We start from the raw sequence: 17,991 nt of genomic DNA, 5'->3' as shown, positions 1-17,991 counted from the left end.
ACGAAATACTAGGTGCCGTTTCTAATTTAAGTTTAACATTACAATCTTCCAATTTATGTATTTCGGTTTTACCTACTATAATTAAAAGTACGAAAGATCATTTAAATAAAATTGCAGAAAGTTTAAAACAAGATGTCTATAATAGCACTATTATTAAAAATGCTACCGAAATTTCAAAGAAACTTAATTCATTAAAAAAAGACGATGACATTAAAAATACATTAAAGTATATTTTATCATTTTTAGAACAAGTAATAAAAGAGATGGATCGTCGATTTAATGATACAGCAGCTAAGCTCATAGAAGGGTGTTCAATATTTGAAAATTATAGTATGTAAACAGATGCATCAGAAAAATTGATTGAACAATTGTGTGACTGTTTATTTATATCTGAATATGATAAAGAATGTATAATATTAGATTTCAAGTCTTTTAAATTTGTAGCTTTGAATAAAAAAGAGATTGGTGGAAACCCCATATCTGATCTTCTTGAAGTTAATATGGGTTATCAACATTTAAGAAAATTAGCAGAATCAATTTTATGCATACCAATTGCCACTGCTACAGTCGAACGATCATTTAGTGCAATGAATCGAATTATGTCAAAACTTCGAAATCGTATGGGACAAGATACATTGGAATATTGTATGAAAATAAGTATTGAAGGCGAAGAAGACCCATCTCAGGAGTTCATTGAAGAAACAATTGATTTATATGCAAGAAAAAAAACTCGTCGCATAAGATTAATTTAAAAATAAATAATTAATAGGTTTCTAATTTATTTTGTAATTTTCTCAATATTTATAATTTCTGAATTGCAGTAAATAATAATAATAGGTAATATGATTTAAATGTGTGACAATTTTAGATTGATTTAAAAATTAAAAAAAAAAATAATTTGTTTTTAATTGTTTTGTAGTTTTATCTAAATTTGAGATGTCTAAATTATAAATGGTAATAAGAATAACTACCTATTAATACATATAATTCATAATACTAAAATCACGTATCCCCATTCACCAATGAAAAAAAAGTGAGCCCCCCCCAGAGATATTGTCTGGATTCAACACTGGGATACACACTTAAGTACGTGATGTGATGATTGATAGCTAGATACTCGACTATCATTTTCGCTAAATATATTTTTTTATATACACAAAGAACAGGGCATGCAATGGGAAACGGTATTACACCAGTTTAGGACTGATAGCTAGACACTCAATTACCATTTTTCGTATTTATTTACTCGACTTCAGTACTTTTCTTACTTTTTTAGTGTATGATTTCTTTTCTAGACACCCGATTACAATTTCCGATCGAATTCCTGGTAACACAATTTTCAACTAGACTTGAATGCTCAAAATATGTTATTCGACTTTATACTTATTATCCTACAATACAACATTAGACTTTCGATGTCGGAGGCGCAGGCGGATTGTATTGTCAGATATAGATTTAGGATACACACTTAGGTACGTGATGTGATGATTGATAGCTAGACACTCGACTACCATTTTCGCTTAATACATTTTTTTATATACAAAAAGAAAGGGGAATGCAATGGGAAACGGTTAGGTTAGGTTTTTGATAACACGATTTTCACTCGACCCCCTCGAAGGTTAGGTTAGAACTCCCTCGGCTCCTTCCAAACCACCGGAGGTTAGGTTAACTAAAACTGTGACTACTATACTTTTTACGATATTTTCTTTACAGTACCGTCTCCGATCTAGGGTACTCACTTAGAGCGAATATCTCTTAGACCGAATTTCACTTAGACCGAATTTTACAACAGAGTGATGCACACCTAGTAATTAAAATAATCTGTCAAATGACGACTTTCATGATTGTCCATTACCTTTAGACAATGAGACAGACTTATATGTGTTGGAAGATAAACTTTCTGGTGATCACCAGTTTAAATTAAGTTTGGTAATATTTAAATATGACCATATGAGTATTTCAAAAGATTAATAGCTAAATTATTTACCGACGATTTGTTATCAAATTACTCTTTTAGTGAAAAAAAGGGGAAAAACCATTCTCTTCGTTGGTCATGTGTTTTATTTTATTTGGTAAGTATTAAAAATATGAAACAAAAATCTATGTATAAAATATATTTTTTTTTTTTTTATTGTTTCAGCATCAACGACAAGGTTATTAGCTTATAGTGTTTAGGTTAGATTACAATGGTTGAAAAGAGATACAATACAAAACAAAACATATTATAAAAAAAAAGAAATTAGAATATAAATAGATTAAATTAAATTGAACATTTCGGTTTTTTTTAAAAATGAAATAATTTTTTGTGTGTCGGCATGGAGTCCTATGGCTTCATATAAATTGTCCGGGATTTCACATTCATTTCTGGCCTCTGAGAATATTTGGCAGTGGATGAGAATGTGTTTGACTGTATTGGGCAAATTGCAAGAGCGGCATAATGAAGGTTCAGTTTTTTTCATGAGGTAATCGTGAGTGACTCTTGTGTGGCCAATTCTTAGTCGGTTAATAATGATTTCTTCTTTTCGATTAGAGAAGTTGTGTTTTGGCCAAGGTTCGACTGAATATTTGATTTCTCTAAGTTTGTTATCAGTAACTTGACGCCAATCTGAGTCCCATAATTGTATGCAGTATTTATCAACGTTCCTGAATATATCCACTGGTGACATAAGAGCAAGTGTTAAGGCGTTGGGGTTACTTACAGCATTTCGAGCTGCTTTGTCAGCTTCTTCGTTCCCTACGATATTACAGTGACCAGGAGTTCATATAAATCGTATGAATTTTTTGGATAACTGAATTATATTTTTTATCTTTATGGCTAAGGGATTCATCTGGGTATTATGTTTTAAATTAGACAGAACACTGAGTGAGTCAGAACATATATCGATTCTGTCAAAATTTGAATTGACAGCTGTTTGTACTCCTTTTAAGAGAGTTATGTATTCAGCTGTATAAATGCTGCTATGACTATTTAGCTTGAATATTTGAGTAGAACTATTGTGTATAACTGCTAGACCTATGCCTGTTGAAGTTTTCGATGCAACAGTATAGATTTGAGATTTATTGGGGTTATCCATATGAATTAGTTCATTAAATACATTTCGATAGACTATTTCGGGTGTTTCTTTTTTTACATGGGCACTAAGACTGGTATCAATTTCGTAGTTTTGTAAAATCCACGACGGGGTAAAGCTGGTTTCATATTGAAGGATAGTGTCAGAGGAGATGTTGTTGTCGGACATTTCTTTGCAAAGTCTTGATCTTAGTGGTTTTCTGAGATTCGTGTTTAAATCGTATACAGATGAAGAATGGTTTATATTTAGATAGTGAATAGTTGAATTAACTGGAGTAGACAAAATTCTGGTTATATATTTGAGTGATAGTCTTAGTCTGTGATAGTGAAGTGGAGGTTCCTCAGTGATGGCTAATAAGCTGGTGATAGGGCTACTTCTGAAGGCTCCCGTTGCACATCTTATACCGGTGTTATGAATATGGTCAAGTAATTTGGCTATATTACGATTAGAGTTTCCGTAGCAGATTGAGCTGTAGTCAAGTTTTGATCTAACTAGTGATCTATATAGATTTAATAAAATGGAGTACTCGGCGCCCCATTCAAGATGACTAAGCGTTTTGATTACTCTTAGGTTTTTATATGCTGATTTTTCGGTTTTCAGAATGTTTGGTTTCCATGTTAATTTAGAGTCGAAGGTAAGGCCAAGAACAGTGATGTTTTCAGTAAAAGGTAAACAGATAGTATTTAAATAGATTTTGGATTTGGTTATGTTCCTTTTGTTGGAAAAAAGAATACATTTGGTTTTGTGAGAAGAAAAGATAAAGCCTGAATTATGACACCATTTTGACAGTTCATTGAGACAGTCTTGTGGTACTTTAGTTATTGAAGGGATTGAATTTCCTCTGACGTAGATGTGTGTATCATTAGCAAAGATGATTGATTTGATTGGTTTTGGTATGAAGTCGGGAAGGCTGTTGATGGCAGTTTGAAATAAGAAGACACTGAGCGGAGATCCTTGAGGTACTCCATTTTCTAATACAAAGGTATTAGAGGTGAAATCCCTGATTTTTAATTGAAAAGTTCTTTGACTTAAGAAGTTAGTTAGGTATTTTATCATATTACCGAGAATGTTCCATTGTTTAAGCAATTCAATTACTCTATGACGCCAAATGGTGTCATAAGCTTTTTGTAAATCTAAGCTGATAAGAATCATTATTTGTTTATTAGCCAATGTGTCCAGTATTTCTGACTCTAATTTAACGTGGCAATCAGTGGTGGAATGGTGTTTTCTAAATCCATGTTGAAGGGGTGATAGAAGGTTATGTTTATTCGCAAACCAATATAATCTGTTGTATACTATTTTCTCTAATAGTTTACTCATGCTGCACAGGACAGAAATTGGTCGGTAGCCTGTTGGCTTGAATCTGTCATTGTTTTTTTTAGGTATGGGGGTGATAATAGCATTTTTCCATTTGATTGGTAGTATCCCAAGATCTGGTTGAATAGTTTAAGTATTAGGAGAATGCCACTTGGGGGCAGGTTTTGTAAAAAAATAAATGGGATTTTGTCTGAGCCACAGCTGTTGCTCTTTTTTCCTAGAAGACCAGTATTTAGTTCACATAATGTTATAGGTTCATTTAGAATGTCCCCTAAGCTTTGATTCTTATATATGAAAGGAGAATAATTAGTTTCTATATCTTGTTTATGTTTTAGGAAGTCTGAGTTTAAGTTGGCGTTACTACTACTTGAATAGAAGTGATGACCAATTGATTGAGCTATTGTATGGGGTTCGGTTTGAATTGCTTTATCTGTTAAAATGGTTTTAATTTGTGTCGATGGGATCCCTTTTATGATCTTGACTTTGTTCCAAATTTTGGTAGCTGATTTTTTTGAATTTAATGTTGAAGTGAAATGTATCCATGATTTATTTTTTCATTTTTGATTAAAAATCTTACTTGAGCTTTGTTTTTTTTTTTTTAAATTCAATGAAGTGTTGGATTAGTTTTGTGCGTTTGTATTTGTTAAACGATGACTTTTTATTTCTTATAGCATGTTTAATATTTTTATTCCACCAAGGGACCGGGGGTCGTTTTCCAGAGTAGTTAAGTTGTTTAAAGGTATTTGATGCTGTATCGTAAATAAGTTTGCTAAATTGTTCAATATTTTCTTCAATAGTATTCTCATTTGTAAAAGATGAATTTAAGAGATTATTTTCGAATTCCGTTTGGAAGAGGTTCCAATCAGCATTTGATAATTTTCATTTAGAGTTACGAGTGTGTATTTCATGTGGGTTTGTATAACATAAAGTTATTTTAATAGGGAAGTAGTCACTGCTAGAAAGTTCCGGAATAACGTCCCATTCTAAATTGGGTGACATTGTTGTAGAGGAGAAAGATAAATCAATAGCGGAAAGGTTGCCCTTGCTAGAATTAACTCTTGTTGCTTGGTCATTGTTGAGAATGCTGATGTAATTGGTATTAAGTATTGTTTCGATTTTGGTTCCTCTGTGGTCGGTGTTATTACAGCCCCACAGAGTGTTGTGACTATTGAGGTCACCAAGAATGATAAATGGGGTGGGTAGTTGATCAATAATATTTTGGATGTCTAAAACGTTGAAGTCTTGGGAGTTTGATAAGTAAATATTGTAAATGGTTAATTTGCTTCTGGCTGTAATGTTTACAGCTATTACTTCAAGATGTGATGTTATGGGGACTTCTTCCGAAGGGAAAAAATTGTTTATAAAAATAGCTACTCCGCTCTAGCTACTAGCTCTTCCAGCGTGATTTCTATTTTTAGTATAGCTTGAATAATTGTTTAAATGAATTGGTTTGGCGTTGTTAAAATTTGTTTCTTGGATGCATAGTGCTATTGGTGAGAATTTATTGACTAATAGTTTGATTTCATCGATTTTTGAATAAAAACTGTTTGGATTCCATTGAATGATGTGCAATTTGTTTAAGTTTATGTTCAGCATAAGATTTAAAAAGAGAAAAAAAAAATATTTTTATACGTTGATTTTAGGTTGGTAAATTATAATCCTGCGGGGACAGGACCTCCGGATCCAGTTGAGTCTAATATTAATTGATATAATTTTGAAATCCTGTTTTTAAAGCTTATATTCTTGATTTTCGGGCGGATGGTGTCTATGATTTCAATCATTTCCATGGGTGACAAGTTAAAAGGTTGTATAATACTCATTGGGTTGGATATACCTATTGTGTTTTCGATAATAAATTTTAGTTGAGTGAAGTTTATTTTTAAATTTGGTATAGTTTCAAATACGATTTTTGTTGGTTCAAGTATTTGATCCAACTTTAATATGATCTGTTCCAAAGAATTTGATCGTTTTGGTTTTTTTACTTGTGGTTGAGGAGTTTTCGCGGATTCTAGTAGCTTGTCGGATAGTGTTACCTTCTTAGATTGATGAATTTGTGAGTTGATTAGAGACGTAGAGCTATTAGTTTGGATATTATCGTTTGGTGCATTGATAGATGGGGAGGTGCTGGAAGTGGATGAGGCTGGTCTCTTTGGTGTCTGGGTTGGGTTTTGAATAGGGGGAATGATGTTGGATGCTTGTGTGGAGAAGTTTTCGATGTAGTTTTCTATGTGTTTACCTGTACTTTTTGTAGTTAGGTCGATTAGAACATTATTATCTATTTCCGTATGGTTGGTGGTAGGATTCGGGTTGTTGTTGTAGAGAGTGGTTTGAGATTCATTGTTTGAATTTGAGTCAGTTAGTATACTATTATCTGTGTCCATGATATTGGAGATAAGATTCGGGTTTTCGACTTGAATATTTTGGGATTTATTTACAATTTTCTTTTTGCAATAATAAGAAGTATGGCCCGTTTGTTTACAGATATAGCATATCACTGTATCATCAGAGAGAAAGATGCGACAATCTGTTTGTTCTAAATTGATTAGAATTGAGCTGGGCATTTTATTGATGTCATCCGGATGTATATATAATAGTTGACGACGAAAACTTCCTATGTGATTAAATTCATCATTAGCGAAGACTGCTTTCATAAATGTTATCGGTGAGACTATTTTAATTGATAGATTGTTGAGTGCCTTTGTAATTACGTCGTGCGGTATGACCGGTTGTACATTGGACACAATTACGCGTTTAGCTTGGTTGATAAGCCGGCGGAAGGTTATCTCCTTATTATTTATAACAATGTACGACTATTTGGAGATTATCTGTTTCATAATATTATTGTTGGCAAAGTAGATACAAAAACGATTGTTTGATATGCGTTAAGCAAATTTTATATTGTTTGGATCAGTAAGTGTACTAAATGCTCTTATATATTCGATTTGGGGTATGTCTTCAATGGTATTAAAAATTATTGCTTGATCTTTTTTAGGAAATTGTAAATTAGCTGTTGTTTCTGCGAACGTTTTTTGAGTGTTGAGTTTTGGAGCTGAGGGTGTAGTAAAGTTGGGGGTTAAATTTGGGTCATTCATCATGGAGATGGATGTTGAATGATGTTACAAGGCTAGAGGGGACCGAAATAAAACAACATACCTTATGTCTTATCGATTGGAGTGTTAACGTATACTGCTATCGGAAGCTATAAATGCGATTATCGTAGACCGGGGTACACGTGTGTATTGGTCGGAGGTCGAACACGTACTGTATAAAATATTATTTGAAAGCAATTTTGTAATAATATCTTGTTATCATCTTATTTCAGATGCCATAAAAAAAACAATTGAAATTTAAAAATATTCCTCAAAATGAAATAGAAGAAACAATAAAATATGTTCTTGCTCAAGCTCCTTTTAATTTAAAAAGAAAATTGACAAAGATACCCTCATCGGTTTTTTAAATTAATATAAATATTTCATTTTTATGATGGACGATCTTTTTTCTTTATTTTAATATTATTAATTACTTAAGATGGTTACAACTTGATATTTTATAATTTAATCTTAATTTTAGGGTCACAAAGTTATTTTATGTAAATACTGATTATATTTTAAATTGTATTTCATCCAATATATACTTATTCATTATTATGTATAATAATGTATTATAACTTGCATTATTTTAAATTTAGATTGTACGTATTTTTTTTTTTACATATTAAAAACCAGCTATTAACAACTGAAACATCACTCAATAATATTTTTAAAATTAACCTTTGTGTTTTTTCTTTATTATAATATATATATTATTATTATTATATAATATAATAATATAATATATAATATTAATATAATATAATATATATATAAAAAAAAAAAAATAATATATAAATATATATATATATATATTATTATAATATATATAATATTAATATAATATTATATATATAATTATTATTATTATTATTATTATTATTTTTCTTATTATTATTATTATTATTATTATTATTATGATTATTATGATTTAGGTTAGGTTCAAACTCAAATTATTTCTTATCACTAATTGATGGTACAAATATTTGCCGGGTTTCATTATTATTCACTATTTAGCATTACAAAATAATTTATTTTGTCATTCTATTCAGTATTAACTAGTTTTTTTGTTGTTGTATATTTCTGTTTTTGATTTTTTTTTGTACAAACATGTCATATCATCTAAGCAATCACGCTAGAGGCTTAGCTAAAGATGTTCAAGAGAGGTACATTAAAAAAATAAGTGTACTTGGAGGTTTACGTGATCCTTATATTTTAATGAAGGATCAATGTATACAGTGGACCAATAGTTTAGATTTAGTTCCAGAAGTAACTTACCCTGATATTTTTAATTATCTAGTTCTTACTAAAAGTGCTTATACGCTTGATGAGTTTAAAGCTTTCAAAAGCTTAGAAGCTTATACATTTTTTGCTAGTGGATGGATTTATAACACTAAATGGTATGCTATAAATGATGTTGTTCTAGTTGTCGCAGAGGTAAAGATTTTTTTTTTTAAATTGCTTTTGCTTTTTGATTTCTTATAATTATTAATTTATTTTAAAATGTCTTCAATTCTAAGAATTAGTGCTCAAATACAGAGCTTACAGTTATTTAAATATTTTTTAATCCATTTAAAATTTACCTAAATATTTTCTGTAAATGCTTAAAGCTTACTTATTTATTATGTTTTGTATAAACTGTAAATTAATTTTATTTAAATCAAATTGCTTTTAGCTAGGTTTCATGATTCAATGAATTTTTAGTGTATGTATTACTTAGGTTGCACATTCACAAAGGCTCAATGATGCTAAATTGTTACCATGGATTGTTTTAAAGTTCTCTGGAGAAGTCGTAGCAGCACATTGTACATGTATAGCTGGGCTTGGGGAATGCTGCTCGCATATCGGTGCTGTGCTTTTTTATTTGCAATATGCTTTCTTAAAAAAAAATGATACAAAGAAGTCTGTAACTGATGTATTTGCGTACTGGACTGTTCCATCTAATACAAATGTTAGTTCACAAAAAATTAGTGAAATTGATTTTAATCAACCCAAAAAAATAGGCACCAACCATCCTCAGTCATATAAAACTAAAGCTGATTATATTAAAAACCTTCCAACAACTATAAATGATACACAACATTTAAATTCATTTTTAACTAAACTGGAGAAAGTTAATAGCAATGCTGCAATTTTAAAGGTTATACCGCCCTTTAATTTAAAATTTAAAACTGACTTATTTCCTAAAAGTTTTGTGGGAATGTATAAGGATGAAAATGCTTTACTTAGTAAGGAAGATCTAGTAATTCTAGGCTCTAAACTAGACAACAGGCAGAGTGTAAAGAATGGTTTTACTAGAGAAGCGGCCGTATAACAGCTTCAAAAGTTAGAGAAGTCTGTTTCACAAAAACATGTAGCTCAAATATAAGTCTTCTTAAGACAATATGTTATCCATTAGAAAACACTTTTAAAAATCAAGCCACTGTATGGGGAACCACTCATGAAAATGAAGCTAAAGCTTTTTATAGTGAAAAATTAAAAAATGACCATATACATTTTTCTGTTATAAATAGTGGACTTATTATAAATCCATGTTTTCCATTCATTGGTGCAAGTCCGGATGGTATAATAAATTGTGACTGTTGTGGTACTGGTGTCTTGGAAATAAAATGTCCATATAGTCTTACACAAAATAAAAAAATAGAAAATCTTGACTGTATATTAAATGGGAAACTGAAGAGAACACATCAATACCATTATCAGATACAAACACAAATGCTTTTAGGTGGTTTTAAGTATGGAGATTTTATTATATGGTCACCTAATAAGTATTATATAGAACGTGTTAATATTGATTATGAAATATGCAATGAAATTACAAGCAAATCAAAATGGTATTTTTATGAAATTATTCTACCTGAATTGCTTGGTCGATTTTATTCTAATAATCAATCCATTGAAAAAATTGTAGTAAAAGAAAGTGTGGTAAGTAAAAATGGTTCCTATCAATACTGTACATGCAAAAATGATACAGGAGGGAAAATGATTATGTGTACTAAAGAAGGATGTGCAAACTTGTGGTATCATTATACTTGCATTGGAATCAAACGCAACCCTCTACTAAAAAATGGAAATGCGAAAGCTGTAAATAATTAATAAAATAGATTTTTTACTTTTAAATATATATATATGTAGAATTAAATACAGTATTGTATTGAATTAATTGGCTAAGGGTGATTAATAAACGTCAACACAATTATTGAAATCTTATAACATTTAATAGTATTGCTCACAGTTATCTACATCACAGTGCACTTCACTCGCTGATCTAATGACAAGTATCTACACTGCATCATTTAATAATTCATAGTAATACAAATAATAACCCCACATATAATATTATAGATAAACATTTTTTAAATTTTTAATCTAATGGTACAATAGAACTGCACATGTTAATAAGAGCACAACAAACTGTAACTATTGAATCTAATAAACATGAGTTGTCATCTTGGTGTTTGAGAGTTGTAATTTGCACTGGGCCATTAAGAATTTTATACTTAGATCTAGTGAGTCCTATTATACGCTCTACATGTATTCTAACAGATGCTATTTTCCGTGTTTCTTCAATAGAACATGGGTGTAATTGAGGAAGACCCCTTGTAAAGGCAGGTGTTTTCAAAGTAGCAAAATGAAAACCTATACTCTCACTTACAGTGAATCCCCTATCTGCAAGTACTACATCCCCTGGCAATAAATTTTTTAAAAACATACAGTTTTCGGTTATATGTTTGTCACTTACCCTACCACCCCATCCGTCAGATATAAATAATACTACCCCTTGAGGTGTAATAGCAATCAAGTACTTAACAGTATTTTTGTTTTTATAAGAAGACCAAGTTTGTGCTTTAGCTCTTAAATTACTAGGTTTTTCAATTCCGATTTCAAAGCAATCGATAATAACCGCAACTGAGTTACCAAAAGCATTAAAAAATGAACGTGGCATTAGATAACGTAATGCTTCCCTGTCAGGCCAGTAAATTAGTTTTTTAAATGCATGTTCTAAAAGAAATATAACCTTACGAAAAATAATTGAAGCAGAACCACAAGTTATATTAAACCTATAGCCTAAATCAACAAATGGCATGTTTAACCTTAATTTCATAAGACATAACAATAATTTTTGAAATTCAGTTAACCTTTGGTTACTAGAAGTTAGTGCAGGTTTAATTTCCTCTAAAATTAATAAAAAAAGATCCATACTTTCTAGGCCAGTATAAAATGCTAACATTTTAGGACGACCATTAAATGTCTCTTTACTTAAATTTAAATAATTTACTTCTGAAGTAAGTTTGTTGATTAAAAAATCTTTCCTTACTACTTCTTGTTCTAGTGTCTGTATATTAGCCATAGTAATTGTTGTTGAAGTTGATGTCCCTGTTTCCATGCTTATATCCACATTTTCTCCATCACTAGAATTGGGAACAGTGACAACAGCAGAGCTGTAAAGAATACTTTTAAAAAGTATTTAGAGTAATATTCAAATACTTTGAAAAAGTATTTGAAATACTTTTAAAATACTTATGAAAAAAAAATAATAATCTGATGGTCACACGCAAAGTCATAAACATAATATTTTAGTTTAATAAAATTACATATTCATAAGTATAAAAGTATTTCAAATACATTAGTATTCAATACCATAAAAATGTATTTAAATAAAGTATTCAATACTTTAAAAAGTATATGAATACTAATATTCAAATACTTTTACTCAAATACTTTCACCTCTGGACAACAGTATCATTTTCCAAGTCATTTGGAAACAAAATAGTTGGTGTCAATGCCATTCGTTTAGTAGCCCTATGGTATCTCTTAATATCTGGTGTAGTTGCAGCACCTATATAAGTTTTAAATAAAATCAAACTTTCATTAGATAAATCTACAACCTAAAAAAAATAAATGATAATTTTTTGTTATTGAACTCTTAATTGTAATCTATCAAATGACATGATTATATTTTTATTAAAGATGTATAACTAATACTTCCTATTATAAAACATAAAATGATTAATTACCCTTATTAGTTTTGTAGCCCATGTTTATTGATGGACACCAATCAGGATGTTTGTTATTGGTATAGCAAGCTGGTTTACCTAAAGAACAAGTATTACAAAAATAGATAAGAACATCATACAAAATCACTTTTAAAACTGATAAATTATACAAATTCTTACCACTTTTAAAATGAGAAGAGCATATACGCATATCATCAATCTGCTTATTCTTCAAATCAAGTCTGTGAAGGGATTTCAGCCACATATTTCGTTGGTCCTCTAGTAGTTTTTGAAGATCTGTTGCTGCACTTTTTTTTTTTTTTGGGAAAACGGTAAAATGATACATTTTTATTGGTTGTTTTATTCGTACAACCATAAACTGCACAAACAGTTGGCATATTTAAAACTTTAAACAACAAATTAAAAATTAAAAACTACACTGGTCCGTGCCATACAATAATACAAATCAAAATGCTTGTACCATCAATAAGTGATAACGTAATAATGATAACAGAATGGCAGCCATACTATAATGATCAATTGTTAGTTACTATTAAAACAGTTAAAAATTTTTGATTTGTAATATTATCTTTATATTGAGTTAAAATGTTATTTTATGTATTATATAAGTAGATAGTGGGTACGTTCAGCACATTTTTTGATTTTATCAAGTATTTTTCTTATTATTCTTAATAAATATTAAAAAATTAAAAATATTAAAAACAAAAAAATCATCAAAATGTGTTGTACAGACATCCAGAAACGGTGGCCACCTCTCACACTTTTATTTATGTTTTTTTGTTTTTAACTGGATGTCTGTACAACACAGATATATTTTATTCCTAAGTATTGACACGATCGGTAGCGGGTTTATTTATAGATACTAAAGGTCGGGGAAATATAATATACGTCAGACGAATCTTTTTTTTTTTTTTTTTATCGGCAATACACCCACCACCCGGAAGCACCGTGAAGCAATACTTCAGGTGGTGGGTCTCCATCGTTTATTGCATCAAACAAAAACAGTTTATAAGTACAATTAATGAAGCAAAAACAATACAACAACAATAGGGTTAGTATTGGGGGAGGTGGCGGGACAATCCCCCATCACACAGCCCCTTACAATGCGAGACAACTCTTCGTCTTCTTACTGCTGCGTGAATGGATTGGCCTCACAGCCTTGGGACTAGGCCGTCAGCCGTCGAGGAACCAAGGCCAGCCAGCCAATCACGCCCGCGCCCAGCCGAGCGCCTCCATCATCTTCGTCGTATGGACGGAGCTACCCCCTGCCGGATCTGCCTGTCTCGCTCAGCTGCCTCCTTGGCGGACATCACAGCCCTCGCGAAGCGAGCCACCGCTTCCCAATTGGCTGGGCTATCCAGCATTTTGGGAACCAGTCCGCTCGGGTCGAAGGGTCCGATCACGTCGACGAGGCGCTCACGTTCACCCCTGAAAGCTTCGCAGCGAACAAGGGTGTGTTGAGCGTCGTCGACTACCTCAGCATAGCCGTCGGGTGGTCCGCAATGGGAACACCCGTCAGACGGAGCCCGGTTGATCTTCCGAAGGTATCGGTTGAAGCAACCGTGCCCCGTCACGAGCTGTGTGAGGTGAAAGGACATCTCCCCGTGCGTCCTGGCACCCATCGGCAGAGTAGGTCCGGGTGAATCAGCGACCGAGTCCACTCGCATCCACTGTCCGCGGGGACCGGCGGTCTCTCTGATATCCCGAACCCACTTTGCCAGAACCCGAGCCCTCAGCGACTGAAGGTCGTTTACCGGTGCTGCCTCCGCCTGACCGCCCGACGGAAGGGGCCCCCCATCGCCAGTCCCTGTCAGCCGCGCCGCCCTGCGGATCTCGAACCACGCAAATCGTTCTTGGACGATGGGGATGGTACGCTCAACGATCGTCACGGAGTCGTAGGACACGGTCCGGTACGCACTCACGCTGCTTATGGCCGCCAAGCGCTGGACTGAAGCCAACACCTTGGGGCCGGTCCTGCTGAACGCGAATTCGGCACCCCAGGTTACAACATTACTGAATGCACGACACTCAACAAGAGGCGCTTCCTCGGCTCGCGGGGACCCCCGATGTTAGGCATCAGCCCGCGCAGGGCAGCCAAGATCCGCCTGGCCTTACCGGCCGCGGCACGGTAGTGCGCCCCGTACCACATCCCCTTGCCTTCGTGCACGACCCCCAAATACTTGAGGGACGCGCACAACTGGATGGCCTGGTCCCCGATACGTAGCCTAAGGTCGGCCGGGCCGTACCGGGCCTTGAAAACCACGGTCTCCGTTTTTTCAACGGCAAGCCGTAGCCCCAAGTCCCCAATATGGCCCGCGACCGTGGCCAAGGCCTCGTTAGCGCGGTCCTCCATCTCCGACAACGTGCCCCCCTCCGATACCACTAGGGTATCGTCCGCGTACCCGATAACGGTCACTCCATCGGGCAGCGGCAAGCGGAACACGGAGTCGAAGGCGACATTTCACAGGAGCGGTCCGAGTACGGAGCCCTGGGGGACTCCGCAGGTGATCTCCACCGACACCGAACCGCCCCCGCTGTCGTCGCACACGTGAAGGACCCGGTCACTAAGGTACGAGTCGAGGACCCGTCGCACGTATGGCGGGAAATCCATCGCTGCCAACGCTGCACGCACCACTCCCCATCCGACGGTGTTGAACGCGTTCCTAACCTAACGTCAGACGAATCTGAGGTAAAGTAATCTAATCTATAAATTTTTTTTACCGGTCAAGATTTTATTATCATTTTTATTCATATTAATTTAGAAATTAGTTAATATTAATATTATGTTTTAATAAAACAACTTTTTAAAGAATTACATTTTTTACATTTTGCAGACAATCTTTTCCTATTGTTTTTTGTCTTAATTATATGTGGATTAATATTATCTGTTTTTTGTTTACATTTAACACAATATATATTTTCCATTTATAAAAAATTAAATTAATATAATGTTTAATTATAATGTATACTTGTAACTGTTAAGTTGTTTCTGTTTTAAGTATTTTTCCCTAAGGAAAAAGTTAATAGTTTCTTTAAAATCTGTTTTTTTTAAACATGAACTAGCCTCGATTATTTTTTTAGATTTATACAGCACTATCAATTGATTATAAAATTTATAACAAATTCTGTATTCTATAATTCTTATCTATAACTACCTATATTTATGTTTTTAGAATTAAATAAGCAACAAATTCATCACATATTACTTTATTACCATCTTGATCAGTGATAAATAATTTAATATTATTAAAATTCTTTACATTTAAAAGAATATATTTTATATCATTAGATATATATTGACCTTCATTTTCACATTTAATAACACATAAAACATCATCATCTCTGTGCAAATATTGATCAATTTTATGGTTGGAAATAGATTTCTCAATTATATCACAATGTACTTCTAGTAATTTATTTACAAAATAATGACCAAGTATAATATCCGATCCAGTATGTGTATAAGTACATTTATCATCGAATCCTAAACTTAGTCTTAAATTTTTATCCAATAAATAATAATCATTAGATGTAATTGAAATATAGTTGTGTATTAGTTGTATTTTTATACCTGAAGAAATACTGTAATTTCGTTTTCTTAATATAATATAGTCATTTTTAGTCTCCATAAAACCATTTATCTTTTAAAAAACCTTGTGTATAAAATTGTAGTTCCATTGTACCAGTAACATTTCGATTAAATGGGGACTCAGTTATATGGTCTGTGCTAAAATTAAACAATGGAATTCCCAAGGTATTTAATAAATAAGTATCGAAATCAGATTCATAGTTAGTTGAAATCTTTAAAAATTGACCAACTATTGTAAGTTTAGTATTACGAATATTTTTGTCACAATTTAATAAATTTTCAATTTCCCTTATTGAATAGACTCCAATAGGTATTTTATAAGTAGTCAGTACTAACTTTTCTGTTTTAACTGTAAACTCACAATCCTTCTCTATATTTATATAATGCTCATCATTGAGAGGATAATAAATCATGATTTTAGTACTTGTTCTTATAAAATTTAGATCATTAAAACCTAAATATTTCTTTAAGTTTTCGTCTAAATTATAATAACAAGGGGATTCAATTTTTACCTTTTTATCAACAAAAGATATGACTAATGGATTGATTATATTATTTAATTCGCCTTTAGAATATTGACCACTTTTTATGTTAGTTACGTTGTTATTAATTGTTTTTTGGCATTCATTTTCAATTTTAATTAAGTTATTAGAGTTAGTAAAAGATATAGCATAAAGTCCAATAGACATATCATTATTTTCATTGTATATATAATTTTCTAAATGAATAGATAGAATGATAGATGATTTTAATTATCTTCATTTATATAATAATTTTTTATTAGTAATTTATTCAAATTCCATCAAATGGACTGTTTGTCTATTATTAAGATTTTTTTTACCTTTATATATAATAAATATTTCAAATTCATTCATTTGGTACAAATATTGAGAAATAATATCCAAATATTTATCTGGTAAAATAAGTTTATATTTATTATTCAGTATTACAGAAACTCTGTTTCCAAATTTAGTGTTAATTATTTCAAAATCATTGGCCTTATACTCTTCGTCAACTTTTAAATCTGATAATTTAATATATTCATACCTACTTATAGCCTTTTTTATTTAATAGTGTTATTAAAGAAATTGAATCAGACATTTTTATTTTTTTTAATTTTATTTTAAAATACTTTAAATATTTAATAGGAAAAGAATTTAATGGAAAAATTAAATTTGATAAGTTTATACGAATCTTTCCTTATTAAATGGATAATTATGAAATTACAGCATTTCATTTAGACGATAGTAGATCAAAATCAATATTTCCACCACCTATGAGATGTTTAATTATAGGTTCATCTGGATCAGGAAAAACTAATTTATTATGTAATATTATTCTTAAATATTGGATTTATTATAAGAATCTTTATAGTTTTGCGAGATCAATTGATCAACCAATTTATGAAAAACTGAGAGAAGTATTTAATAATATAGATAAAATTGAAGCGCATATTACTGATGATGGTATAATATCTGTTGATGATTGTAGACCAAACAGTTTGGTTATTTTTGACGACTATATTTTAGATAAACAAGATAGAATAAAAGAATATTTTATAAGATCCAGATCAAAAAATATTTCATGTATTTATATAAGTCAAAATTATAGTTTATTAGATTTACAAGTAATCAGAACGAATTCTAATTTTTTGATTATTTTCAAGCAGCCCAATTTTTATATTAAGAAAATATAGAGTGATTTTATAAGCAATGATATGACGTTTGAAGAATTTAAATCTATATGTTCAATTTGTTGGAAATTAAAATTTGGATTCATATCAATTGATTTAATAAATAATCATATTTACAATAAATTTAATATCCTGAATGTAAACGATCTAGGCTGATCATTAAAGCCGTTTATTGAACAATAAAATTCGTTTACTGAACGATAAAATTCCTTTT

General features: G+C 31.8%; 2 protein-coding genes and 1 pseudogene across 2 annotated transcripts; all 3 read right to left on the bottom strand.

The window, feature by feature from the left end:
• Positions 1-1,838: 1,838 nt before the first annotated feature.
• On the bottom strand, positions 1,839-4,391 carry LOC126555393 (uncharacterized). Its single transcript, XM_050210321.1, has 3 exons — positions 2,876-4,391; positions 2,357-2,734; positions 1,839-1,855 (listed from the first exon to the last, which is right to left on the bottom strand). Exons 1-3 carry the CDS (start codon positions 4,389-4,391, stop codon positions 1,839-1,841), a joined length of 1,911 nt encoding a protein of 636 aa, XP_050066278.1.
• Positions 4,392-10,841: 6,450 nt separating this feature from the next.
• On the bottom strand, positions 10,842-11,864 carry LOC126555392 (uncharacterized). Its single transcript, XM_050210319.1, has one exon. The coding sequence runs from the start codon at positions 11,862-11,864 to the stop codon at positions 10,842-10,844; it is 1,023 nt and encodes a 340-aa protein (XP_050066276.1).
• Positions 11,865-12,201: 337 nt separating this feature from the next.
• On the bottom strand, positions 12,202-12,872 carry LOC126555391 (uncharacterized; annotated as a pseudogene).
• Between the last annotated feature and the right edge of the window lie 5,119 nt (positions 12,873-17,991).

The sequence above is a fragment of the Aphis gossypii genome, unplaced genomic scaffold, assembly GCF_020184175.1.
Source record: "Aphis gossypii isolate Hap1 unplaced genomic scaffold, ASM2018417v2 Contig00832, whole genome shotgun sequence".
Lineage (NCBI taxonomy): Eukaryota > Metazoa > Arthropoda > Insecta > Hemiptera > Aphididae > Aphis > Aphis gossypii.
Note: the sequence above shows the minus strand (reverse complement) of the source record. Positions and strands in the feature narration are given on the sequence as shown.